The following is a 27,452-nucleotide window of genomic DNA, read 5'->3' as shown; positions in this document are numbered from 1 at the left end:
TGTGTGTCTCCCATGTAATGGAATCAATTCCAAAGTTCTTAAGCGAGACCTTTAAAGTGTCTTTGTATCATTTTTTTTCTGACCACCATGTGAGCACTTGCGTTGTGTGAGTTCTCTGTCAAATAATCTTTTAGGCAAGCTTACATTTGGCATTTGAATAACATGGCCAGCCCATCAGAGATGCCATCTCTGAAACAATTAGAATTTTTGGCAATTTCATTTGAAAAAAGGATCTCAGTGTTTGTTATCTTATCTTTCCAGGTGATCTTCAAAATCTTTCTAGGACAACTGAAATGGAAGTGATTAAGTCATCTGACATGGTGCCGATAGACTGTCCAGGTTTTACAGGCATACAACAATGACATCAACACAATGGCTCTGTAGACCTTCAGTTTGGTAATTAGTCTAATACCTCTTCTTTCTTACACTTTCCTTCAGAGCCTCCCAAATGATGAACTAGCTATGGCAATGCATGTGTCAACTTCATTATCAGTGTGGACAACCCTGGAAAGTATATTGTCAAGGTAAGTGAATTTATTCACAGTATTCAAAATATCTCCATTTGCTGTAACTAATGGTTCCACATATGGATGGTGTAGTGCTGACAGGTGGAGAAATTCTGTTTTCTTAGTGTTGCTTGTTAGTTCAAAATTAGCACAAGCAGGGGCAGCTAGGTGGCACAGTGGATAGAGCACGGGTCCTGGATTCAGGAGGACCTGAGTTCAGGTCCGGCTTCAGACACTTAACAATTACTAGCTGTGTGACCCTAGGCAAGTCACTTAACCCCAGTTGCCTCACCAAAAAAAAAAAAAATAGCACAAGTAGCATGTCAGCATCAGAGGCTGCATTGAATGCATAATCATCTGTAAATTAAAAGAAACATACAATACTCCCTCTATTTTGGTCTTGACTTGTAGCCTTTTCAAGGTGAAAAAGTTACCATCAGTGAGGTAGCTGACCTTGATGTCATGTTTGTCCTCACTGGAGGCATTTGACAACATGGCTGAAAACATTATGCTAAAAACATGGGAGCAAACACACAACCTTGTTTCAGTCCATTGGTGACTGGGAAAACATGAGAGTGTTGTCTATTATCCAGAACACCAAGTATGCTATTATGAAATTGGCATACAATACTCATGACCTTCTCTCAGTAGCCAAATTTTGACATAATTTTCCATAAGCCCTCATGATCAACAATATCAAAAGCCTTGGTCAGATTTATAAACTTTGTGTACAGATACTCTGTCCTGTTCTTGACATTTCTCCTGGAGTTGTTAAGCAACAAATGCCATATTGACCATTTTTTGACCTTTTCTGAAGCCACACTGGCTCTAAGGTAGGTGACCATGTTCCAGGTGAAGGATATTCGTCATCGCTAGCAAGATTATTGCCAGGGTCATCCTTAATAATTTATTTTTATTGGTATAAAGGAAGAAGAGTTGTTAGCAACTAAAATATTGACTGGATAATGTGTTTTGTTTGGCATGGAAGAAAATTAGAACAGAGGAGAAGATGTGTAAATATACTGGAAATATTTCTAACCCCCAATAGAAGCTGAGGCAAGGAGAGGTAGAAAAAGTCCCTGAAGTTCCATAGCATAAAATTTTAAAATAAATCATTATTAACACCTAGAGTAGTAAGAGAAATCACCAAATATATACATATATACTTATACATATATATATATATATATATATATATATATATATGCATGTAGGCATGTATAATATATATTTCATGTATTTGATGCAACTAATCCCTCCAAATATATATTTCATGCCACACCTAGTTATTTCATACTATGTAACTTCTGTTCACATCTCCCATATAACCTAATATGCTAGGGAGGATCCTCTAGTTCTCTTTACCAATGGGTTTTCTTTATAATAAATAATACATCCTTTATGTGTAATGTTATTATACTAGGAGTCATCTTTATATATTATTTACATCTGTGGATACTGGTAGGCACATTATAGTTGGGACCTAATCAAAAATGTGTTACAGGTTTCCATTGTCTATAATTCAGTAGCCATTCTTATAGAATCTTCTTCTTTTACAGGAGTTCAGGTAATGTTAGATAGGCATAACTAAATAACCATCTGGATATTTTTGAAGAATTAAAGTTGATGGGGATACAGAAACCAATGGAGTCACACATGCTAGGTAAAACACATTATTAACCAAGAATTGTACAAAAGAAGTACCATCAGAGATATACAACTGAAAAAGACAGTGGTCTGATCATGGGGTGAGAGGGAGATACGGCAAAAGTCACACAGGACATTCAATCTGGATTGCTGGCAGTATTAACTGTTGTATTAATTACCTCAAAGATCCATCAAATTATTTACTAAATGAAAAATTAACTAAAATATTTCCTCAAATATCTTACTATAAAGAAAAATACTACTAATTATTTGAACTATTAGAATGCTTAACTTTTTTTTTTTACTTACATAAAACAAGTAAAATGTTTGTTTGTTTTTTTCCCCTAGTAAAAGGCAATAGTGACCAATGGTCATTAAAATTTTCCTGACAGAAGTGAGTCAATAACTCTTCCATATGGATGGGGATAGGTAGAATCCTTCAGTGTTCAGAATGGGAAAAGGAGGAGCTCCTGAATTCATGACATGATTGCTCCAAAAAACATTGAAATAATGCCATAGGACAATGCCTGTAGCAGCAAAACCCACAGAAGGATGGCTGAAATCATCTTCTAACCAAGAATGGCTTGAAAGGTGCGAAGGAGGGAGGTGCTGTGCTGAGACAGGAGTAGAGAACAACTTCACAGTCACCCTGACACAGATACAGCTCCAGTTCCAGGAAGGCCTCACCAGAGAAGGAAACCCCCCAGAGCCTCTGAATCAGCTGCAGCAACAATGTCATCTGGAACTGAGCTCACAGTCTGGTGAGAGAACTGAGCCTTTGGCAGGGGGGAGACTACAGGAGTCTATGCTGATGCTGAGGCAGAACTTGGGTTTTTCACCCCTGCTGGGAACCAGGAGGTAGGCTTGAGTAGAAGTGGCCCTGGTGGGGGAGGGGCACAGGCTCATTGGAGATGACAACCAGAACACACAAAGCTGGTTGATCAGCAAGTTTGTCTGGAGCCATCTATGGACTGGGGAACAGGCCAGGACAGTGAAGAACCTGATCTTCCTTAAATCATACCACCTGGGACCTTCTAAAGCTTGGGATACTGCAGCCTGGAAACAGTTCCCCACTTTAAGGAGCTAAAAGTCAAGTAAAAGAAAGGCAAGATGAGCAGATAGAGAAAGGTGAGGACCATAGAGAGTTTCTTCAGAGACAAGGAAGATTGAGGTGCACCCTCAGAGGAAGATGTCAACGTCAGGACCCCTATATCTAAAGCTTCCAAGAAAAATATGAATTAGAAGTGCTCAAAAAGTCTTTGAAGATAAAGTTAGAGATGTAGAGGAAAAAATGGAAAGAGAAATGAGGGTGATACAGGAAAGACATGAGAAAAATATCAACAGCTTGAAAAGTCAAATTGGTCAAATGGAAAAGGAGGTAAAAAAGCTCTGTGATGAAAATAATTGCCTAAGAATTAGGATTGAACAAATGAAGCTAGTGATGTTATGAGAAACCAAGACACAATATAGCAAATCCAAATGAATAAAAAAATAGAGGGCAATGTGAAATATCTTCTTGGAAAAACTGCTGACCTGGAAAATAAGTCCAGGAGAGATAATTTGAAAATTACTGGTCTACCTGAAAACCATTATCAAGGAAAGAGCTTAGACATCATCTTCCAAGACATTGTCAGGGAAAATTGCCCTGATATTCTAGAAGCAGAAGGTAAAAAATAAATTGAAAGAATCCACAGATAACCTCCTGAAAGAGATTCCCAAAGGAAAACTCTTAGGAATATTATAGTCAAATTCCAGAGCTCTCAGGTAAAGGAGAAAATATTGCAAGCTACCAAAAAGAAAGAATTCAAATACTGTGGAGCAACAGTCAGGATAGCACAAGATCTAGCAGCTTCTACATTAAAGAACTGGAGGGCATGGAATATGATATTCCAGAAGGCAAAGGAATTGGGATTACAACCAAGAATCACCTACCCAGCAAAACTGAGCATAATCTGTCAGAGGAAAAATGGGATTTTAAAGAAAAAGAGGACTTTCAGGTGTTTGTGATGAAAAGACCTGAACTGAATGGCAAATTTGACTTTCAAATACAAGACCCTAGAGAATCATAAAATGTTGGAGTTAGGGAACATGCCTGAGGTTGTGCAGTGGGTGACTGTCTTGTGTCTGAGGCTGGGTTTTGGCTGGGATCCCCCTGGGTCCAGGGCGGATGCTTTGTACACTGTGTCACCTAGCTGCCCCATGATGACATTTTTAAGGTTAAATTGAGGGGTAAGGGGAATGCACCAGGCGAGGAAGAAGGACAAAGGTAGCATGAGGTGAAATCCTACATGAAAAAAACAAGGAAAGGGCTTATGGAGTGGGGGAAGAGATGGGGGAGGAGCAGGGCAGTAAATGAATTTTATACTCATCAGAAAAGGCTCAAAGACATTAAACTCATCAGAGTTGCCTCAAGGAGGGATTAACACACACACACCCAATTGGGTGGAGTAATATATTTAATCTGGGCAGTAAATGAGCCTAGCACTCATCAGAATTGGCTCAAAGACCTTAATCTCATCAGAATTGGCTCAAGGAGGGAATAACATACACACTCAATTGGGTAGAGTAATCTCTCTAACCCTGCAGGAAAATAGGAGGGGAAGGGAATAAAGAGAGAGGGGCAAAAGAAGGAAGGATAGATTGGGGGAGGGGACAGACAGAAGTAAATCCCTTTTGAAGGGGGATAGTATGAAAGAACATGGATAATAGAATAAATATCATGGGGAAGGGAAAAGGATAGAAGGGAAACAGTTAACAATAGCAATTATGAAAAAGAGAAAAGGGGGAAAAATTGTATGAAAAATATTTATAGCAACTCTTTGTGGTAGCTAAGAATTGAGAATGAAGGGGATGTCTATCAATTGAGGAATGACTGAAGAAGCTGTGTTATATGATTGTAGTGGAATGGTATTGTGCTATAGGAAATGACAGAATGGGAAAAGAAGAACACAAAATAGAATGTGTTTCTCTAGTTCTTCAATTACTTCTCAATGGAAAAGAAAAGTCAAAGACAGAGGAGATTCTGAGTTTTTGTTTTGTTATTTTTTTTCTTGGAACTTGTGATTTTTTAGGTTCAGTTTAAATCAGATCAAGATTAAGTGTAGTTTAGTTGATAGAACCATGGATTTCTCAAAGTAATGAGACCTTGATTCAACCTCTGCTTCAGAAACTTATTAATAATGTGTCCACATACACATGGTCACTTCGTCATGTGACCAGACAAGTTACTTTTCTGAATTTCAATTTCTTCTTTAAAACAGAGCTGACAATACTTATACTATGCTACCTAATTGTGTTGTTGTGAGTAAAATGTCTTAAGTTTCTTTTGCATTATGCAAATGTGAGATGTTAACAGACACTATGTCATTTTTTTGTATTTACACCTTTGCCAGATAAAAACATCCATTTACTGAAATCATGAAGCCATTGCTAGTTCTTATGATTCAAAACTAAGTCTTAATTTAAAAAATAAGAGCAGCAGCAACAAGAACAAAAACAGTAATACAGGTGTGTAAATATTGGTAAAGGGCATACACACACACCCATACCCATACATAATGGGTAAAGGACATGTATACATATATGCATGTATATATATGTATATATATATATATATATATATATACACATACAAACACACACACACAGAAGAAGACTTCCAACTAACAGAATCATCAATTTTGAGACAACGAGGAAATCTGTTCAGTGTATAGGAAGGTGATATTTCCTGCTTTGAGCATAGAGCTGTTTGAATAACAATTTAAACAACAACACTAATTTCTAACATTTACATAGTAGTTTGAAGCTTTCAAAGCATTGTGTGTGTGTGTGTGTGTGTGTGTGTGTGTGTAATTTCTCTCATCTCACATAACTCTGTGAAGTAGATATTATGGTCATCTCTATTTTACAAATGAATCTCAGAGTTGATTTACCACCCCCCACCCCCCTCAGGATTGTAGAAATAATAAGCATCTGAGATGGAATTTTAACTAGACCTTCCTAAGTCTAAGTCTAACCTATAATACTTGGCCATCTTTAGGAAATTATGTATATACTCTGTTATTTTAAAAGTTCATTTACATTATTAGGAGTTAATGAAGTTTCCATGTAAGAGAGAACTTGGTTTAGAAAATAGGACACCTTGTTCTTAGTTGACCACACTAGCTTGAGATGTCAGGCCATAGATCTTAGTGAACAACAACAAGCACAACAACCAAAACCAAAACAAAAAATCCTTCCCTCAACCTAAAGTTATAGGAACCCAGAAAAGATTCATAAGTGGATATGTTTGGAAGGCAATGCAGAGATATGATGGTACATTGATGATAACGTTCTTTATTACTAAACACATATTTAGGTAAAAGGTCATATTTATGAAATTACTAGCCTAGGCTCTCACTTCCCAGAGATATCAAAAGTCAGTTCTGTCAGGGATAGTAATCCTTGTTATCTTTAATCATTATCCAACATAGCTTCTAATCTAAACACTGTTAGATTCATGTGACGCTGCTTCCCTGAGTCTTTTCCTATCATAAAATGGCATTCTACAAAATCACTATAATCATCTTTTATTTTCCTTTAAATAATTTTTCAAATGATTCAAGGATAAATTCAAGTAACTAAGAGTGTAAGATATGATTTTACAGTATGTCATACAGTGAAAAAGAGGCCCAAAGAATTTTTTAAAAAGCAATTAGTACTAATAAGTTTAAAAAAGTAGATGCATAATCAGATTTTCATCATTTCTTTAAAACAAATAAAAATCAATTAAATCAGAATTGACTTTACCTGATAAAAGAAATTCATAAATATAATAAAAATAATAAATGTTTATCACCTTGACAGTGTACTAGGACTGTGGTTTCCATGGGTTTGCACCATAAAGATGCATAATATATTCACTTACCACCTTTTATATATGTTATCTACCATCATCAAATATTGCATGACATATTTTATGTCACATTTTATATTTATGAAGCAGACTTCAAATATATCTTGTACTATGACAGACATCCAAAATAAAGTGATGGATAAATCCAGGGGATGGAGATGGGAGGGTGATCATTATCAATTATAGAGGAAAGATGAACTTGTTGGGACCAACAATTTTCTCAGAATGAAAGGCCTCATTAAAGAAGCATAACTAAGAAGTAGTTGAACAAATGCCATTAATTTTACATACTAATTTCTTGGTTCTCAATAGTTTAAAATATCACACATATGCATATATGTATATATGCACATGTATACACATATCATTTAAAATGTGTTTTAAAATATATGGCAACACTTAGAAATTGATACTCCTCAGCTGAAAAATATTTAAATGAAACAATAATTACTCATAGCTATCTCTGAAAAACGTTGACTCCCCAGAACTCTTTTCCTAACAAATGCCAACAAAGTATATATGTGGTTATATAATTAAGCATGCAAGTTTCTACTTAGAAACAACAAAGACTAGTAATTGATAAAAAAAAATCTGTAAAGACCTGACATAGTAGTAGTTATGAAAATTCTTGACTCACTCTATTAAAATCTTCCTTTTCAAATCAGGAGAGTTTGTGCTCATATGGTACAATGAACATAACCTAGTTTCTTACCAATAACATTTAACATACAGGAGCCATTCTTAGCTAGAAAATTCAAGAAGTTACTCAGGGCAAAACTATGTACAAACTGAAAAAGACACTTGAGTACTCATATTGACAAATGCATGTTATTCAGGAACAACATCTGTGGTCTTTAACATTTTAAGAATTGTGACACAGAGAAGGAATTAACCTTACTCTGTGAAGTTCCAGAGAATATAACTCAGACCAATGAATTGGAACAAGTGATATAGATTTTAACATATTATGAAGAAGAACTGCCTAATGATTAAGGCTATCTGAAAAATGGAATGGGCTGTCTTGTAGTCTGAATCAGTGGAAGTCATAGGATAATAGAATGCAGATAAGCATTTGCTAAACACTAAGTATATAAAGAAAGAAACTCCCCCCCGCCAAAAAAAAAGGAAAAAAAAGAAAAAGACAACAAGAACAAAAAAACAGCCTCTGCCCTCAAAGAGCTCACAGTCTGATAGGGAAGACCATGAGCAAAGAATTGTGCACAAAGATGCTATATACATGATACCTTGGAGACAATCAACAGGAGAAGGGCATTAATTAGGAACAAGAAACATTTCTTATATAAGGTGGGATTTTAGCTGTATTCAAGGAAGTACCAGGAAGCTAAGAGACAGATGAGAAGGGAGAAATTCCAGACAACATGGATGGCCAGGAACAATGTTGGAGGTAAAAGAAAATTTACATCTTGTCTACCCTAACTGATACCATTCATTATACACTTGAGGAAATGAATCTAGAAAAAATATGGTGACTTGGCAAAGGCCAGGGAAGTGGTTAGTGGCAGAAATAAGAATTTGTTTCCTAACTTTTAGTCCAATGCTCTTTTCATCAAACAGCATCATTTCCATATAGGCTAAATGACTACTTGTTGGGATAGTAGAGAGAAGAGTCATGTTTTGTTTACGACGGACACATTCTACTCCAGGATAACAGGAACAATAATTATAGCAGTGTGGGACTCTATTTGCATGTATATTACAGTTAGAAGATAGCCTAAAGTAGAGTAGCTGTTTGTAAGAACAGAAACTTTTGGATTTTCATGAGGAAGCAAAGTAAATGATAATGGCAAAAGCCATAGACTTTGGTTGTTTTTACTAATTGCATATTTTGCCTTCCACAAAGGAAAGTGATTACCTTGAGACTCTTGGATAAGGAGCAAAAGAAGGGGAAAGTATAAGGCTTAGCATATCATCAATGAGAATGACAAGGATACAGGTGGATTTCTGGTGAGTATAGAGGTTATACAGGGTCCTAGAATTGGGTTTAATGATCTTCACACTCAATGGAAGAAGGAAAGAGAGCAATATTCTAGATAAAAGGAACTGAGGCTATGCTAAATTGTCTCTCCTTCATTCCTCTAGAGTAATCCATCTCCCATATGTACAAAAATATTTAGAGCAGTTTTTCTCATAAAAACAAAATAATGGAGATTTCACCTGGGAATGGCTGAACAAATTATGGTACAAGAATGCAATAAAATATTATTGCACTGTGAGAAGTAACAAAATGGATATTTTCAGAAGAATCTTTGAAGACCTCTATGAACTGAGAATGAACATATCTGGGAGAATAATTTATACAATAAAAAGAACATTATAAGAAAAACAGCTTTCAAAACCTTGAAAAATTATGATTCTATAAAACCAAAGATGAAGCAGGCCACCCCCTTAATGCTTGAAAAATCACAGATTTTGAAAAAAAATGAAACACACATATTTGGACATAGTCAATTTGGAATTAGTTTTCCTGGACTATGTATATTTGTTATCAGTGTTACTTTTTTCCTTTTTTGTTTAATTGGCAAGATGGGAAAATGGGAATAGAGAAGGAGTAGAAATGACAGAAAATAATGATTTGTAAAAATAAAATTAATTATTTTTTTAATTGACCAATTCCACACATTAAGGTTGAGCAGCCATGCAGAAAGGTCATGTATTTTATAAAAAGGAGTATATATATGCTGGGGGGAAATTTGTTTAATTGGCTTCCCATTTCTGATGTCACAGATAAGAGGTACTAATTATCAAGGTCTCATAAGAAACAAATTTCTAGCATGAAAGATTCTCAGCATATGCCAAAATAGGAAAAGGATGGCAGATATGAAAAGTGAATAGTTCTAGGACACTCTATTGATAGAAGAGCTAAATCGAGAACATTAGCATTTTTTTTAAAACCACAGTAACAGATATTGAGTAAAACCAGAAACAATGCCTCATCAAAGTAGGGAGGAGACTCTAAATCTATGCTAGCAGATTATATGCCTCTATATGTTGGACTTTGAATATGGACCCAGCAACACACTCTGTCCATTGTCTAAGGAACAGACTATAAAGTAAGTTGGCCAAGTGGCAGCTTTAAAGGTATAAGAACTAAATAAACAAGGTTTGGATGACATTCTTGTTGGCTATGAACTTTGTAGTGATATCTAGAGATAAAAGTAGAAAAGATATACATAAAAATTTAAAATAGAATTGCTTGTTATGATAACAATATCAATCAACAATGTAATAATTCATATTGTAGATGATTTAATTTAAAGAACTTACATAAAACAGAGATCATTTGTATTTAAATGTCACCTCTCCATAAGAAAAGCAACATCTATATTCTACAAAACAAAATACAAGGATAAGGAAAATTGAGTGATTTTTAATGACATCAAAACTATGTGGTTAAGTTAAAAAAAAATAAATGAAGACAACATTGATGAGAATACACATAATTTGGAGGTCATGTGCCCATCTGACTAAGTTACATATAATAGTATGGAGAGTAGAGTCAAAAAGGGGTAAGGGTAAGGGAAAGAAGAATATAGGAAGAAACATTTCTGATAACCTGAAATTGTTGGAGTTTAGTCATCTGTTCCTCCAGCTTTTGGCAGTGATCCAATAGCTGAGATGATAATTTCTTCCAACGGTTTTGTATCCCTTCTAGTTCTATCTGATATTTTTTATTCACTTCCGGGGGGGCTTTCTTTGACATCTCTTCTACTGTTGTGCTGAGCAGATTTAGACCTGGCTGTTGCTCCTGAAGAGAACTTTGCAAAGCCTGCAATAGAGAAATTAATGATATATTTATAACATAATTTATACTCTCATTTAAAAATAATATTTTAAATGATAATTAAGTGCAGTTAAATTATGTAAAACTTTAGTCAGAAAATTACTGCTTTGACCAGCAATTTATTTTTGTTTTTCATGATGAACATAATTTACATAGTGTTCTTACATATATTAGAAACACAAGGAAAGGAGATAGGGAGGAAAAGAGTGAAATGGGGAGGAAGCATTGAAAGATAGAAGGAAAGAAGGGAGGAAGGAAGGAAAGGAAGAAGGAAGGGAGGGAAGAAGAAAGGAAGGAAGGAAAAAGAAAGGAAAGAATGAATGAAAGAAGAAAAGTGGGAAGGAAGGGGGAAGCAAAAAAAAGGAAGGAGGATTGATAAAAGACATGAGTAAGAGAGCTGTACATTTTATAGGTATAATTCCCTTTTATTCTTCTCTGATAAGAATTACGATAGAATTTAAAGAAAAATACAATATAATTGGATAGTTCTCTGAAAATACACATAACCTATAAAGCAAATGCTTGATCTTTATTCATTACAGATAACTTCAAGAACAGTTTTTTATTTCTTATCTAGTAACAGTTTAAGACTATTTTCTTTTCCTCAAGAGGTAAGTACAGTATACAGTACTTGGCATTATTGTTTAGTTAACCTTAGTAAATTGCCATCCAGAATTTCTTTGTAACAACAGAATGTTCCCATGATTGTTATTTGTAAGCACCAAACAAATACATACCTTTAACTCCCTGAGTCTCTGCTCCATGATTTCATATTCAGTGACAGTTACCTGAGGTATAGAGAGTTTGGTTTCTGACTGCTGGATACATCTAAGTATAGTACTCATCATTTCCAGATAATGTGTAGGAGGTAAACTGTCCAAAGCTTCACCCAAAAGGGAAACAAATGAGAAAAAAATTAAATGGCTTCAAAAATTATGGTTACATTCTGAAAAGTTGTCAGCACAGAAAAAAAGTCACTTAAAATTATGAGATTTGGGAGACTGGAGGATGTTCACGTTTTTTCCTAACTGCTTTAATATATTTCATTTGCTTTAACTTGTTATTGTACTTTTATTTTACATCTAAGTATATTTTCACATATGGGCAATACTATTATAGGAGTGATAGGTGTGAATGGGCTGTGAAATACGTCACTGGAGGGAATGCCTACATTGATGAGATCACAGATCTATCGCCATATTGGAAGGAGGTGGTTCTACCATTGTCTTAATAGTACATCAAGTATCACAACTAAAATACACAACCAATATTAAAACATCCATTTGTGAAGACAACAAGTTGTCTCAGCAAGACTGTTGTCTTATTTTCTAACATTCTCTCCTTTCAATGCTAAAATTTAATTTTTAGTACCCTTGTCGGAGGAGAATAATCATTTTTATAGCCAATGTTAATGTGTTTAAACTATCTATTGAAGGCAATTTTCATTTTAGTACATCTGTTAAAATCATATAATGTTAATGTAACAGAGAAATTCAAGTTAGATTTTATTGGATTATACCCATTAAACTGACATTGCAGATGTCTTAAATAGATAACATCTGCTAGAGACATAAGCAATTCATTAGCTCAGTTGCTCACTTCTGCCCTTCACAATTGGTCTTATTTCAGAAGTGAAGAAAGAAAAGACAGTTGAAAAAAGATACAGGGTAACATTTTTGCTTCTACAAAAGTGAGAAAGTGTGGATTAATAACATGCTTCTTCAAATGCATATAAATATAATTTCTATATACATATATACATACACATACACACATCTTGGCATAAAGCATGCCCCTCATACTAGAAACAAAATAAACTGAGGTAGATATTGGATATTAATAGTAATGATAATAGTAATAGCTTATATTTCTGTGAAGTTATATTATTTGTATATATTTTTTTCTTACAGCAATCCTATATGGTAGGTACTGTGAGTGTTATTATTCTCATTTTGTAATGATGAAACTACTGATAAGTGGGGAGGTGATTTGCACATGGTTACACAGTCAGCATCTCTGACTCCAAACCCACTGTTCTTTTGTTCTTTCCTTTACAATCTGCTACCAAAAAACCTTAGGTTCCCTAGAGTGCAATAATCAGGAACAATCAGGAATAATTAGTGTTGAAATTCTAGTCTGTAGGTCACATTTCTTTCTTTTTTTCCTGAACCCTTGACTTGCCAATGTGACAAGTAAAACAAGAAGATATTTTTGGACCAGAAATCACAAAGTTAAATCACTCTCTTCACCTCAATTTAATTCTACTCAATTAACACTCATTATATTAAGTTTACACTATGTACACAGTGCTGTACTTATATAGATGAAGAATAGTACAGACATAGAATCATTCAACTTGGGAGCTGAAGGAACCTTAAATATTGCAGTATCTAGTCCAAAACCCTCATTTTTACAGATGAAATAATTGAATAGTACTAGGAAGAAGGCTGACTGAATTTAAGGGGAATAGCTCTTAATTCCTAAACTTGTACTTTAGGACTCAGTTTTGATCCCACTTTAAGAAATAATATTTTTAAAGTATGAAATGAAAAAAAAAAAGACCACACTAGAAGAGTTTGCAATATAGAAAGCAAATATAGCACTCAATTTCCCACTCTTCTTAAGTAACACTTCCCTCTTTCCAAGAAAATATAACTTTTTTTCTTGCTCTTGACATTATCTTTATGCTACTTTGGTCCAAACACAGTATAGACTAGATTCCTGGAAAGACATACACAAAGTCAACTTTAGTCATCAGCAGAGATTTAACCAGGGTATGGCAACTAGAGCTTTTGCTAAATTAGAGATTTTTGATCAGCAGTTGCAATTTTTCAGCACTGTCTCATTATCAAAACTAAGTAAAATGAAATAAAATAGTAAGGTACCAGATATCAAGATATGTTGAGTTTTTCCCCACCCCTCATGCAGGAATCTCATGCCACACACATGCCTCAATGAAAGTGCACTGTACATGTGGCTTATAGTACTTACTCCAGACACAAAACCATCTAGTTGCCAGGCAGAATTGGCAAGTATAGTGAATAAGTGGTTGATAATTTAATTTTCATCAAAGAAAGAGATGAATAAAAGAAAAGACAGGATAGTGATGGGTACAGACTAAGATATAATTAAAGAAAAGATTGGGCATTCTGCTAATATCCTAATGATATTCTATCTTTTTCTTATCAACTTTAATAGAAAACATTGGGAAAGCAAGTACAGTGGAAGGAGTACTGTAATTGGAATCATCAGAAGACCTCAGTTCTAATTCTTGCTCTGTCACTACCTGTATGACATGGGGAAAGTCATTTTATCTCTGGGATTATTTCATAATCTAAAATAGAAAGGAGTTGAACTATAGGAATATAATTTGTTTCTAACTCTTCATCTATAATCACCGAATATACTTGTTTTGGAATTTTATGATAGTCTTGCTGATGTTATCAAACAGGGTCCAGACCTATGATTGCTTCAGGTATGCACAAGAATTGGAATCTTTTGCTTTGTAAGATTTACTGTTATTTTTTTTAGGTGTTCACATAATCCCAAAGTTGGATGTGACACAAGTATCTAAGTGGCTGACCTGAAATGTGAACCCAATTCTTCAGACTCTAAAATCTAAGACTGAATATGCCGTAGATCATGTTTAGATATACAGAGAATGAACCCTGTGTTTTCAACTCTTTGCTCTCAGGTAGGTACGGATGATTTTGCAACATAGTCTCAACTAACTTCTTTAAGCCAAAGATATGGATAGGGGCAAGGAAAATTAGCAACCATTTGTATTCATTCTACTTTTTAAAACTAGTGGGTGAACTTTCTTAAAGTGACTGAGCTTAAAAAAACTATTACCAGTCACGAGGCTTGAAGAAGAAAATTTTAAGGAAAACAAAATTTAAGGTAGAATTTGATAACTTGTTTCTCTTATAATGGGAAAATAATTTGTTGCCTCTACCTAAAATCTGCCTTACTTGCCTTCTCATTTATTGTGTTGATTTATATTACCAGTGCTTAAAACAGTATCCCTTAAGGCACAACTAGTTTTTTTCTTGTATTAGAAAGGAGAATTTAAGAATAAGATATCTGTTATTTTTTGGCAATTTATATAAATGACAGAACTATTTTTCATTGCTACTAAAAACGACTACCGGTCAACTCTTGGAGTTCTCCTAAATGTTGTCTTTTAAGATTTAGGTCCTTTTTTTCTCACATGACTGTCTCCCTTCGTACATTCTTATGCATGAAGATGCAAAGATGATTTCAACTCATCTAGGCAGATGAACTATATAATTTTTCCTTAATCCCTCTATTGCTCAATGCCAGTTCCCAGGACAATATACCTTGAGGTGAGTACTAAATATGTCCTTGAAACCCTGGGTTCACTAAAGCCTGTTTGCTTCTTGTCCTTGACATCACTTCTTTATGTCTAAAAATACATAAATATGCCATGACATTCATTGATACTTTGGGATCCATTCCTCTGAAAGAGCCTTATTTTCCACCAGCTCCATAGCTGTGAGAAATAAATTTAAGCCAAGTGCTTGCTAACTAAAAATGTGGCTTTGTTTGTGGCCTGAGATTCCTCCCCACTTTTTACACACAGACATCAATTAGGTTATTTCTTTTACCATAACTCAAACTGATTTTCTTAACTTTGAAGCTACATATTCTGGTACCTAGGCTATTGAACTTCAAACTAACTTCTTATTAAAAGGTCTTTCTTATGGTAGTTTGTCCTCAACTCTCTAACCACTCAAGGCTTTTTCTCTGACAACTCCAAAAAATAATGGCTACTTTTAAGTGTGCTAACATCAACTAATTTTAATTTAATAAATAAGTATAAAGTAAGTTTTTAGACGAAGGGGGAGGTGGCCAGCGATCACTTAATTATCAGAAGTCATGGTCTTTTCTCTATCTTTATTCTTCTTAACATCTCTAGTATTTGACACTATTGACTACTTTGTTCTGGATACTCTCTCCCCGGAGTTTTCATGACACTACTCTCTTTTGATTCTTCTCCTACTGATTTCTTTTTCTCAGTTTCCTTTGCTGCATTATTAATTCCCTACCTCCTAACTGTGGGGGAACTACAAGACTCTCAGATGAAATCTTTCCTCCCCTTCCCTTTCCTCTACTCTCCTTCCTTTCCTTCCCTTTCCATTCCTTCACCTCCTTGTCCCTCCCTTTCTTTCCCATCCCTTTCCCTCCGCTTCTTAAACTTTCTGTGTGACTTCAACATCACCATTTGCTTATTGTATCTCAGATTCATTATGTAAAAAATGGAACTTATTATCCTTTCCCTTTTCTTTTATAAAGAAAACGAAATCTAAGATAGAATTCAAAAAACGGTCTATTTCTCTCCGTCATATAGGGGGAAAAGAATTCATTTCTTGTATCTAAAATCTGTATTATTTTCATCCCAATTAATTGTATTGCTTTATGTTCTAATTGCTGATCATAACTGCATAATCAACCCTTCTTCCAAACTTTCTGGACTTGTCTTCAACTCTTCACTCTCCCAAACCTGATATTTTCAATTGGTTGATAGGTCTTGTCAATTGTACTTCAGTAACATCTCTCACATCCATCTCCCTTCCTTCTCCTCAGATATGCACCGGTCTAATCCAGACTCTCATTTTGAGTATTCCTTAGCCTCCCAATTTGTCCTCTCTTGTTTCTAGTCCATCTAATCTATCCTCCAAACAGTTCTCAAAGTGATTTTGAAAAAACACAGGTTTTAGCATATCACTCCTCTGCTCAATCATCATTAGGGACTTTCTATTACCTTTAGGGTAAAGCACTCTGACAAAATCCCCAAATCTCTTGTTCTAGCCTGTAATATATTTTCCTCAAGGGTAGGAACTGTTTCATGTTTGACTTTGTGTGCCCAGTACTTCTTATTAAGGTATCTGACACTTAGTTTTTAAATGAATATTTTTGGTTGATTGATTGAATATCTTATGAATTGAATATATTAGTTTATATGTTGAGGTACAGGCCAAATAATCTTTTTGTTATTCCTCATATAAGACATTTCATATATCCTGTTTTGAAATGCCTCTTAGAACCCCAATTTTACTTCAAAGCTTAATGCAAACTCTTTGAGCCATATTAAATATAATTTATTATGATAATAATTTATCATGTTATTTTAGCAAATACAATTAAAATTAATTGGGATTATTTATAATTTTAAATATCAGTAATTAGTAGTGAATTGTTAGCATTTCTTCTGTATCATATTTTGGCAGATTTTCTATTCTCAGTTTCTCTTTAGTCTCACTCCAAAAAGAATGTTGGAACAATGTCTTCTCAGATTATTTCCCTTATGTCCCTTCCTGGGCTGTACAAGCTACCTACCAAGGCAGCAAGAAAACAACATAATCATTTGGGGGTTGGTTTTTTTATGTCCGAATCTGTATTCCAAGATAACCTTTTAAAATCACCTGCTGAGTGCATAGTATTGATTTAAATCCTCACTTTCTTCTATAAAAAGGAAAGTACAAAAGAGTTCAGGCTTTGGCTGAAAGGGATATGTAGTATTGTAGTTATGTTCCATAATTTATGTAACATTTCCAGGATACGTATGCCACGATTTCCATGAGGAAGGTGACTCTAAGGCATATGGGATCTGTATTCTCCTTCTATGGACTGAAAAAAATGTTTTGCTTGGAGAATCTGAACAAGTATTCTTATCCTAGGAATCAAGCTACTTTGGATTGCCAAGAGGTTCCTTCTGAATGCTTTAATGTATATTCCCTTTCTCTTTCTTCACATAATAGCTTTTGGTACCCTGCAGTACCTTCTCTTTACTTGTATTTCTAAGTTTTCTTCACACTACCACAATTTACATTTGAATATCTGCTTAAATAGAAATAGCATGTTGTCACTCCTTCCCATTAATATCTTTGATATCCAAAGTCTATATAACTATGTTTTCTGGAAGAAATTTTTTATTATTAAGTCTCTAAAATATTTTCCTCATTTGTAGAATAATTTATCAAAAGATAAACTCAGAGATATTTCAGTCATAAAGTTCCCATCCTCCTTGAAATGCAATTAAAGACATATGCGATAAAAGACATTCTTATAACTCAAATGACTAATTTTCTGCCATTGTTCACCCACATTCCTTTGTCTATTCAGAAAAGATGTAAGAGGTTTGGTTGTTATTTTTCCTTCATTTTTGAAAAGGACTAATGACAGCATGGGGTGATATCTTGAATACTGCATGAACTGGATTTAAGTGAGGCAGACTTGCATAAAGTCAGTCTCACTCTTCCAGAAATATCAAAGCCCAGTGACAAGACAAAAGTCAGTGGATGGCCTTGGCATCTTTTAAATCTCACCAAGCTCTAAGAGCATCACAGTACCTACTTCAGTCACTTAACAGCCATTGAAGCAAACTGTTCTCATTCACCCATACTGTTGAGGGAAGAAGCCTTTACATGCTTGGGGTAGACACCTCCTAATTCACCAATGGATTTGAAACTTGTTGGTTACCTTTAACCTGATTTAGCTCATCTGCCAAGATGGTTTACTAGAGTGTGTTCACTGTGTATGCTACAGATCCTCAGAACCACAAGTGAGAGGTGATTGCCAGGTAGACACCAAAGTTAGATCAGCAACCCTGAAAAGGGCTCGGCAAGTCCTCACACCAGAGGTTCTAATCCTCCTTGACATATGTCACATTTTGCATTCAATATGTGCATATTATTGCATCATGACACAAAGGCAATAGTATCCACCCCATTAAAGGACAATAAAAGAGAAAGACATCTAGAGATGAAACATTTATTTCTGGACACCAATTTATTAATCAATCACTTTCAGTTCGCAATTCAGTTACCTAAAAATGTGAACTAGAAATTTCATTTAATCATGAATGCGAATAAAATACCTATTATTTGTAATTTTATTTTAGATGTTACCATTTTTTATAATCTAATCTAACAATATTTGTCCCATTAGAGTAGGCAATGCATTTAAATTAACATGAAATGCTTTATTAAACTTTTAAATTTTAAGAGTTCAGACTAGAAAGATCAAGTCAAACATTAACTTTTAAATTTAAATTCAACCAACTATTCTTGAGGGAAAAAAGGTTTTTGCCCTTTTCTATTAAATTGTTGTATATTTTTACTACAAGATAAAATTAGAATATTTAATGCTCTTCATACTTCACAGCACATATCTTCCCTTTATTCTATCCTTCTTTATGTTATTTAATTAGGGCTAATGTGTCAAAGAGTTAAGATAGTCAAAATTGGGTATTTTCTTTTTTTCATTTTCTTTTCTTTCTTTCTTTTTTTTATTTCAATGAGGGAGAAATTCATTCCTCTCAGTTCACTAATGAAGCACTACAGAAGTCCATTTTCTATACTTCATTTTCTAAAACTTTTAGCAGAGAGACCATATAAGGTGACTCGAAATCACTAGGCAGCCTAGTTTTCAGGTTTGAATCTCATAATGGGATTCTCTGTCCTGCATCAGTATATCAAATGTTGCTTTAGGAAAACTGAGCTACACTTCGAATGAAAAGTTATCTGCCTTCTTCGATATTTTTATCCTTTCTTGTTTCTCATCATCCATGACTTACTTCCATATAAGCTTTTACACTGAGAAGTCTTCATCCCTTAAACTCTTTTGCTAACATTTGCAACTAATACTGATGGATATTTTTTTTTTTTGCCATAACGTTATTTACCCCACACTGGAAATCCTAAACTATCTTGTTAGTGAATTGAGTCCATTCCGTTTGAGGTAGTCAATGAGGCTAATTTTCCTGATTCTATTTCATAAACATGGTTGATTTTGAGCTAATGTGTCAAAATGTAACCCAAGAAAGTGTCAGTAATTACTCAATAATACTCATTGGGAACAGCCTTCTTGGACCAAACATATTAAAGCTTATTTAAGGTCCTATGCTCATTTTTCTTCTTTTTCCTCCTTTTATGAAAAGATAGCAATCATTAATCAAGTATCTCTGCCAGTATCAAAGGTACAGAAGGAAATGTTAATCTTATAATCCTCTGCGAGTTTCATCATTACATTTAAAGGACTCTATTAAACTCAACTCGACATTGGACTAAGTCAAAATAATATCCAAATGTTTAGTTTAAAATGTAATTTTGCCAGGGGCACCTAGATGGCACAGTGGATAAAGCACCGGCCCTGCATTCAGGAGGACCTGAGTTCAAATTCGGCCTCAGACACTTAACACTTACTAGCTGTGTGACCCTGGGCAAGTCACTTAACCCTCATTGCCCTGCCAAAACCCCCCCCCCCCCAAAAAACAAAAAAAATTTAATTTTGCCAAGATTAAACAAAAGATACAGAAATCATTGCCATCAAATGCATCCAGAAATAAAGCATTTTAAAACAAGTTTTGTCTATCTTCCTACAAAGTATCTTCTCTGATATGACCAATTTTTTATGCCCTCAAAATAATTTTTAACTAATGAAAATATGTCCCCATAAAAGCTAAAACTAATATTAAATAATGGTGCTTTTTATAGCACACAGTAGAACATATTAGGGGGAAATATTCATGTCTTAAGAAATAATATTTTTTTAAAAAAATAGCTCCACAGCTCTAAAGCCATAAACTAGAAGTTCTGGCCACTGGAGGAAATTCATTAGGATCTTGGTGATGGTCTACTACAGACCTGTCTTCCAGAGAGTATAGACCTAACCATCTCAGAACAACTAACAGTTCCCAATTCCTTTTCCAGCAGAAGTAGGGAAGGAAGTGGGAGAAAGCCAGTCCCCATAGAAGTGCTGGGAAGACTTAATCTGTGCAGCATGTATTCATATATACATGCCCTCATAAAAATTCAAGTTACCACGCATAGTTAAGGTTATTAAATCTGTAAAAATCTAACCTATTATTTCAGGCCCAGAAAAAAATGCCATTTTCTATTGCTTCCTACCAGAAATGACCACTCCCTTCCCCATATCACATGACACTTTGTATTACTAAATCACATATCATGTCCTGCCATTTTTATATTTATGAGTGTATACATCTTGAATTCCTTGAGAAGAGTATAGCAAATTCATCATTGTATGCCCCCAGATGCACTATTTTCTTGTACATAATAGCCACTTAGTAACACTTTATTGAATAGACACATTAATAAATGGATGAATACCAAATTCATTTTTTCAGATATCTATATCTTTCACTCGAGCCTTATATTGACATTAAAGTCTGGCAATGATACCAAGAAGATGAAATTAGCTTTTCTTTATACTTTTACTGCTGAAATCACCTTGGCAGGGATTAAAGATGTCAACAGAAAAAATAGCCAACATTTCTGGAGGAAGGGAAGCCTAGGTCTGGGAAATTACTGTAGTGGCTGTACATCCTAGTGCCAATATGTTTTTCATGAAAACATAGGTCTGAAAGGGGAATGGAATTGGAGAAGAAATATGATTAGATTAATAGAAAAACACTTTATAGGCTGCTTCCAAATAAAATAATAGGATCCTAAAATATAGAGATATTTAATGTAGTCCAAGCCCCTTCAACTTACAAATGAGGCTACTGAGGTCCCAAAAGGCTAAAATCATGAGTAAGCTGTAGCAGATTTCAAACTTAAACCCAAGTCTTCTGACTCCAAAACATATGTATGCTCTTTCTATTAAACTAAGATGCTCAAGAATTTGATTACTCTGTAAAACAAGTTTTAGTTGTTGAGATTAAATTAAAGGTGGTGGAAATTTGTCTGGTATTTTATGGGTAGTTTTAAGGAGAAAAAAAAAAGAAAAAGGAAACAGTCCACTGATTAAGCACAAAAATTATTTGGTTTTGTGGTTGTTTGTTTGTTCGTTTGAGCTGTCAGTTAAATAAGTATTTCTGTAGATAAAACAGATTCACAGAAATAGCCTTCTGGGATTAAGTGTCCTGAAGTTTTCACCATTGCCTGAAACTAAAGAATTGGAATTGAAGGTAGGCACTTCAGAAGAGATAGGGGAATATGGGAAGCAAACATGATGAAGAAAATGGTGTCATAAAATGGAATTTCTATTTCTGGACCACTGTTCAGATTTCAGAAATGATGGGATCAAGGACAGTAATATACATCTAATAAAGTACATCAAATAAAATATATGCTTTATTATATCACTGCTTCTGAAGAATTAAAGATTAGTATTAAATGGAAGGCAATGATGGGTGTGTACAAATTACAATATGTAATCAATGCAAAATGAGTAAGAAAAACAAGTAAAGGATATAACAAGGAAGTTTTAATAGAAATAGAAAATGAATTAATCATGTGATATGAGTGAGGAATAACAGGTAGAGAGCCAGAGTGCTCCAGTAACACTCTCACAATGCTAGGTGAAAATAGGGAACATCCCACCTTTAAATCTGTGTCAACTGAGGGCTGAATTTCATGTTGTACATATATTTCATTGCTCAATTATGTTGTGGTTTTAATTCTATGATATTTTAAGAATGGTTATTACTTTAATGAAATATGCAGAATCCATAGACTTTAAAAATCATATTCTATGGGGCAGTTAGGTGGCACAGTGGATAGAGCACTGGCCCTGGATTCAGGAGGACCTGAGTTCAAATCTAGCCTCAGACACTTGACATTAGTAGCTGTGTGACCCTGGGCAAGTCACTTAACCCCAACTGCCTCACCAAAAAAAAAAATCATATTATAATGATCATTAGAAATATTTGTAGAGGATTTCTGCATGTTAAACTCAAGCATTTCAAGGATTGTACAAGCTCTCAGTGTACCACAATGTGTTCAGGAATGGGTGATTAAAAATGTAAAACAACTGCAAGAACATAAAAAAAGGAATGCTATAAAACAGCCTAATTAATCTTCAGTAAGTAAGCACAAACTTCAGAAATGTTTGGCACCTGTAGGGCCTGTTACTGACTCCCTTACAATGTGACATGGGCTTCTTGAAGCTGAAAGAACTGTAAGACCATTTTTAAAAAGCAGCCATGAAGAAAAAAACAGCTGTCTTTGAAAAGAAAACAATACAAAGACTGTTTTTCATTCAAGACCATATTAAAAAAAACTGTCAGAAAGAATTCTAAATGAATCTTTAAATTGTATATATATGTGTGTGTGTATTTGTGTGCGTATATATATATATATATATATATATATATATATATATATATATATATATATATACAGACCTTCAAATGAATGATGAATAGAAGGAAAGATTTCCTCTAAGAGAGAAGACATAGGCTAAATCTTGAAGACGAGACTCTAAAATGTGGAGGTGAGAAGGAAGGTCATCTTAGATATTGAATAATGCCTCTACAAAAGCAAAGAGGAAGTCAAGAAACGTGCCATGTGTTTTTAATATACTATATATCTATATGTGTATATATATACATATGTGTATATACATACATATATACATCTACATGTATGTACATATACATATACATAGAGAGAGATAGCCTTTGATGTAATTGATTCATAAATTATTTTTTGTAGTTTTTAAAATGATGATGAGGAATTAGAGATGGAGAAATTAGGAAGGAAGGAAGGAAGGAAGGAAGGAAGGAAGGAAGGAAGGAAGGAAGGAAGGAAGGAAGGAAGGAAGGAAGGAAGGAAGGAAGGAAGGAAGGAAAGAAAAATAGACTTATTAGGCACCTAATGTATTTCAGGCAGGGGCAGCTAGGTGATGCAGTGGATGGAGCACTGGCCTTGGAATCAGGAACACTTGTCTTCATAAGTTCAAATCCTGTCTTAGACACTTACAAGTTGTGTAATCCTGGGCAAATCCCTTAGCCCTGTTTGTATCAGTGTCCTCATCTGTAAAATGAGCTTGAAAAGAAAATGGCAAACCACTACAATATCTTTGCCAACAATCTCAAAATGAGGTTACCAAGAGTCAGACATGGCTTAAATGATTCAATTACAAACATATGCCAGACACTGGTCTTTATAAATATTATCTCATTGATCTCCACAACAACCTGAAAAATAGGTGTTATTATTATCCCATTTTATAGTTGAGGAAACTGAGGCAGACAGTGGTTGGGACCTTCACAGCGTCATTCAGCTAATAAGTGTTTGAGGCAGTACTGAATTAAATTCTTCCTTACTCAAAGTTCAGCACTGTAAGAATGGGTAAAGAAAATCAGCTCCTTAGGTGTATACACAAGGAAATAGAAGAGAAGAAAATATACCCAAATGCAACAAAGTTTTAATTGTAAGAAAAAACAAAAACCAATTTGTAAACAAATAATGAAAGCAAGAACTATATGAAATAAATTAACTTCAAATGATTTTTAGAAGAATTAGAGAGTGGTAGAGGACAAGTTGAATGCCTTGGAAGAGAAACCTGAATTTCAAATGTACACTTTTACCAGAAGAAAGAGCATTTCTAAGAACGAATATCGTTTAAATACACCTGAAGCCTTTTGCCAAGTAATCCATTGATAGTAACGTCCAGAGAAGGTTTACAGCATATGCTACTGACAAGGCTATCTGAAAGTTTCTTATTTTTTTATATATCACTTCATACTTTCTGGGGATGACAAGGAACATAAGTGTGAAAATATAATGAATAGAATCTAATAAGCAAATGTTACAGTATATACTTGGTGAACCCGTGGTGGTGGTACACCAATTTACCCTCTGAAATTTCAGAAGAGAGAAAACTCTCACCCTTCCATACATTGATGGATTTTCTACCCATGTATCCATTCATTAATGGCTTCTTCAAAGATTTTATGACAGCCTAGTCTCTGAGTTTTGAGCTAAATAAAAATCTAAATTATTGCACCGCAAGCTTAATTTCTTGATTTCTATCTTTCGCAAAGATAGATTTGTGTGAGATTTTATAAGTGAATTAATAATTAAGCACCATAGCACCAAGAGGGCTGTGCTGTATCCTTTGAAACTTCTGATTTTTAATTTTTGGAAAAGGTCCCTATTAAATGCTCTGGGAGAGACCTAGAAAAAAATCATGGCAGCCGAGTAATATAAATACAGAAAGAATTCTATTTTTTTAATTGAGAAAGGAAGTAAAACCACTGTTAAGAAATGATTCCTTTTTTTTCAGATCAGCAAATTAAAATGAAAGGTTCAATTAACCAAAAGGATATACCATTATTTATGTCTGGTGAATAAGTGCTACAGCTAGGTCCTGATTAGTGTGAATAATGAATCTTCTTAAATGGTCACATAATTGGAGTTTACACTGCATAGTTCCATTAGACTGGAACGGTTACCATATTTTGCATAATTATAACTTCAAATAATGAGAATTCAAATACATGCAACCACTTTAGGGCATTCCTTATTTGCACTACTCAAGACTTAGGTGTTATGATGCTGAACGGATATTGAGTCTTATTTAGTGTTAGGAGACTCAGTTGAGTCTTATTCATTTAGATTTTTGTACAGTAAACTGAATAGCTTTCAAAGAATTTGATCCTGTCCTTAATAGTTCTTGTCAGAGTCTGGCAGAGGGAAGCCTGTCTGTTCTGAATGGTATTGACTGTTAATCATTAATGCACAGCTGCTGGGGTTAGTGGAAAAATATGCAGAGGGGCCAAATTTATCAACTTTTGCCCACATTGGGAAATTTGGCTGTGTGCAAAGAGGTAGACGTGTAGAACTATGATGTCAAAAACAAATAAGGTGTGTAACAACAACAACAAAGAATCCTTGTTAAGTCAGTTATTGCAAGATATACCCACACCCCACCCCCAAATATGAGAGAGAAAAGGGAATCCCATAATTGAAAGATGTCTTGGTCAAGAACAATTCTTAGAGGGATTCTTGGATGCCTTGGAAGGGGCAGTGTGATATTTCTAAGTTTGATCTTTCTATATCTTTTAAGTTGGTATGCCATTGTAAAAACAACCCAGTGTTAAGTGGATAAATGGAACTGGGGGTATAGTTACTGGTGTCTAATGATGGGAGGGAAGACATGGTTGCTGGGGGCTTGAGTCATTGAGGGTAGAGAAAAAAATCACAAAACCCTTATAGTACCCCAAAACCCTGAGAGGGGCAACGTAACGGGCCAGCTCTAGGGAAAAAAGTCAGAATATCTTTCCTCACTTCTTTTCTTCAAAGGGAGGATTCTACATGGAGGGAATGGAGAGGGAGTCATCAAGCAGAAATAATTATTATGATAAGAAAGCAAAAGCATTGATAAAAGAAACAAAAAAACCACAAAGATGAGAAACAAGAAAAAAAAGAAAAGATAAAATAACAAAAAGGAAAACAAAAAGAAGACCAAAAAGGAGAAAAGAAACAAACAAAAAAACCAAATAATTTGCATATAGGAAACTTTACTTTAGCTGCTATGTGATGTGCTCTACTCTATAAATTGCTGTATTATGTGTGTATATGTGAGTGTATCTCTATTTGCATGTACCTATACATGTGCATGAATATAGAGATACATATATAGAGATTGATTATTGTCCTTAAGGAGTATATAATGCAGTTTAGAGAAAGGGGGAAGAGTCAGGGAACAAAACATATGCATGAGAAATGACTTTAAAATATGTCCACAGAAGCACATCAGGACACATAGAATGATACAATATGAATTGAATGAATAACCATTGAGGGGACATAAATAGAGCAGTAATGAAAGTGGAATGGAGTTAAACATGAAAAGCTTCCCAGAGGGTTTTACTTTGGATCTGGACATTTAAGAAGATTGCTGGTAAGGACAGGGAAAGGCATTTTATTTGTAAGCAATGACATATAGAAGAGACAATTGCATTGTCAACAACTTTTCATTTATTTAATTATCTTTTTGTCCCTTTATTTCATAATTTTCCAATTGTATTAGGTTTGATTTATTAATACTTTTATATCTTAATTCAATGCCAGTATTTAATAAATGTAAAATAAATATAAAAGTAAGATTTCTATTAGCCATACAACTTCCATTTAAATCCCTTTGAACTTTTATTTCTCCCATATTTCTTTTTTTCTATCACTTGATAAAAAACACAAATATGTGCCACTGTTAAGTAGGTCAGTGTTAAAAATTTCAGACATTCTTAATTTATTTTAAAATGAGAAAGAAGCACAATGACAAGAATATTGAAACCCACTAGAGGGTGCTGAGACCTTTGTGAATTCAAGAGACCTGATTCCATATCATGGAATCTGGTAACTTATAGAAATTCCCTGAAATAGAAGAAATGAAAAAATTTTCAGGAAATTAAAAAGTTTAGGCATGGTACCTGCCTTTAAGGATTTTAAAATTTAGTCATGGGGTGGGAGGGAAGAAAATTTCCTTAAAATTACTGCTATTTGAAAATGGAAATAGCTATTTTAGAAGACAGTAAGTTCTCCATCAATGGAGATTGGATAAGCATAATTGGGGACTATTTCATAGTGTTCAGAACTAAATCAAAGCTGGAAGGGAGGGAATTTAGAGATCATGTAGTCCAACTTCTTCATTTTGCAGTTAAGGAAACTGAGGCCCAGAGAGTGAGATAAATTTCCCAAGCTCCCACAAGTGGTTTCTGAACTTGTTTTCTGCTTCAAGATACATAGTCTTTCCACTGTGCCACTACAAAGTCTCAATGCCTTATTTCATTTACTAAGAAGTCACTGGGTTATCCCGATGGCTACAC

General features: G+C 34.5%; 1 protein-coding gene across 1 annotated transcript in view; it reads right to left on the bottom strand.

The window, feature by feature from the left end:
• The window catches only part of DMD (dystrophin), a 2,325,391-nt gene that overhangs the window by 1,523,671 nt on the left and 774,268 nt on the right, over positions 1-27,452 (bottom strand). The window contains 2 exon segments of the mRNA XM_043994767.1: positions 10,622-10,834; positions 11,587-11,732. Of these exon segments, the coding sequence (XP_043850702.1) occupies positions 10,622-10,834; positions 11,587-11,732 (359 nt within the window).

Source organism: Dromiciops gliroides, chromosome 3, assembly GCF_019393635.1.
Source record: "Dromiciops gliroides isolate mDroGli1 chromosome 3, mDroGli1.pri, whole genome shotgun sequence".
Taxonomy (NCBI): Eukaryota; Metazoa; Chordata; class Mammalia; order Microbiotheria; family Microbiotheriidae; genus Dromiciops; species Dromiciops gliroides.
The sequence above is the reverse complement of the archived record's forward strand: the minus strand, read 5'-3'. Positions and strand labels throughout refer to the sequence as shown.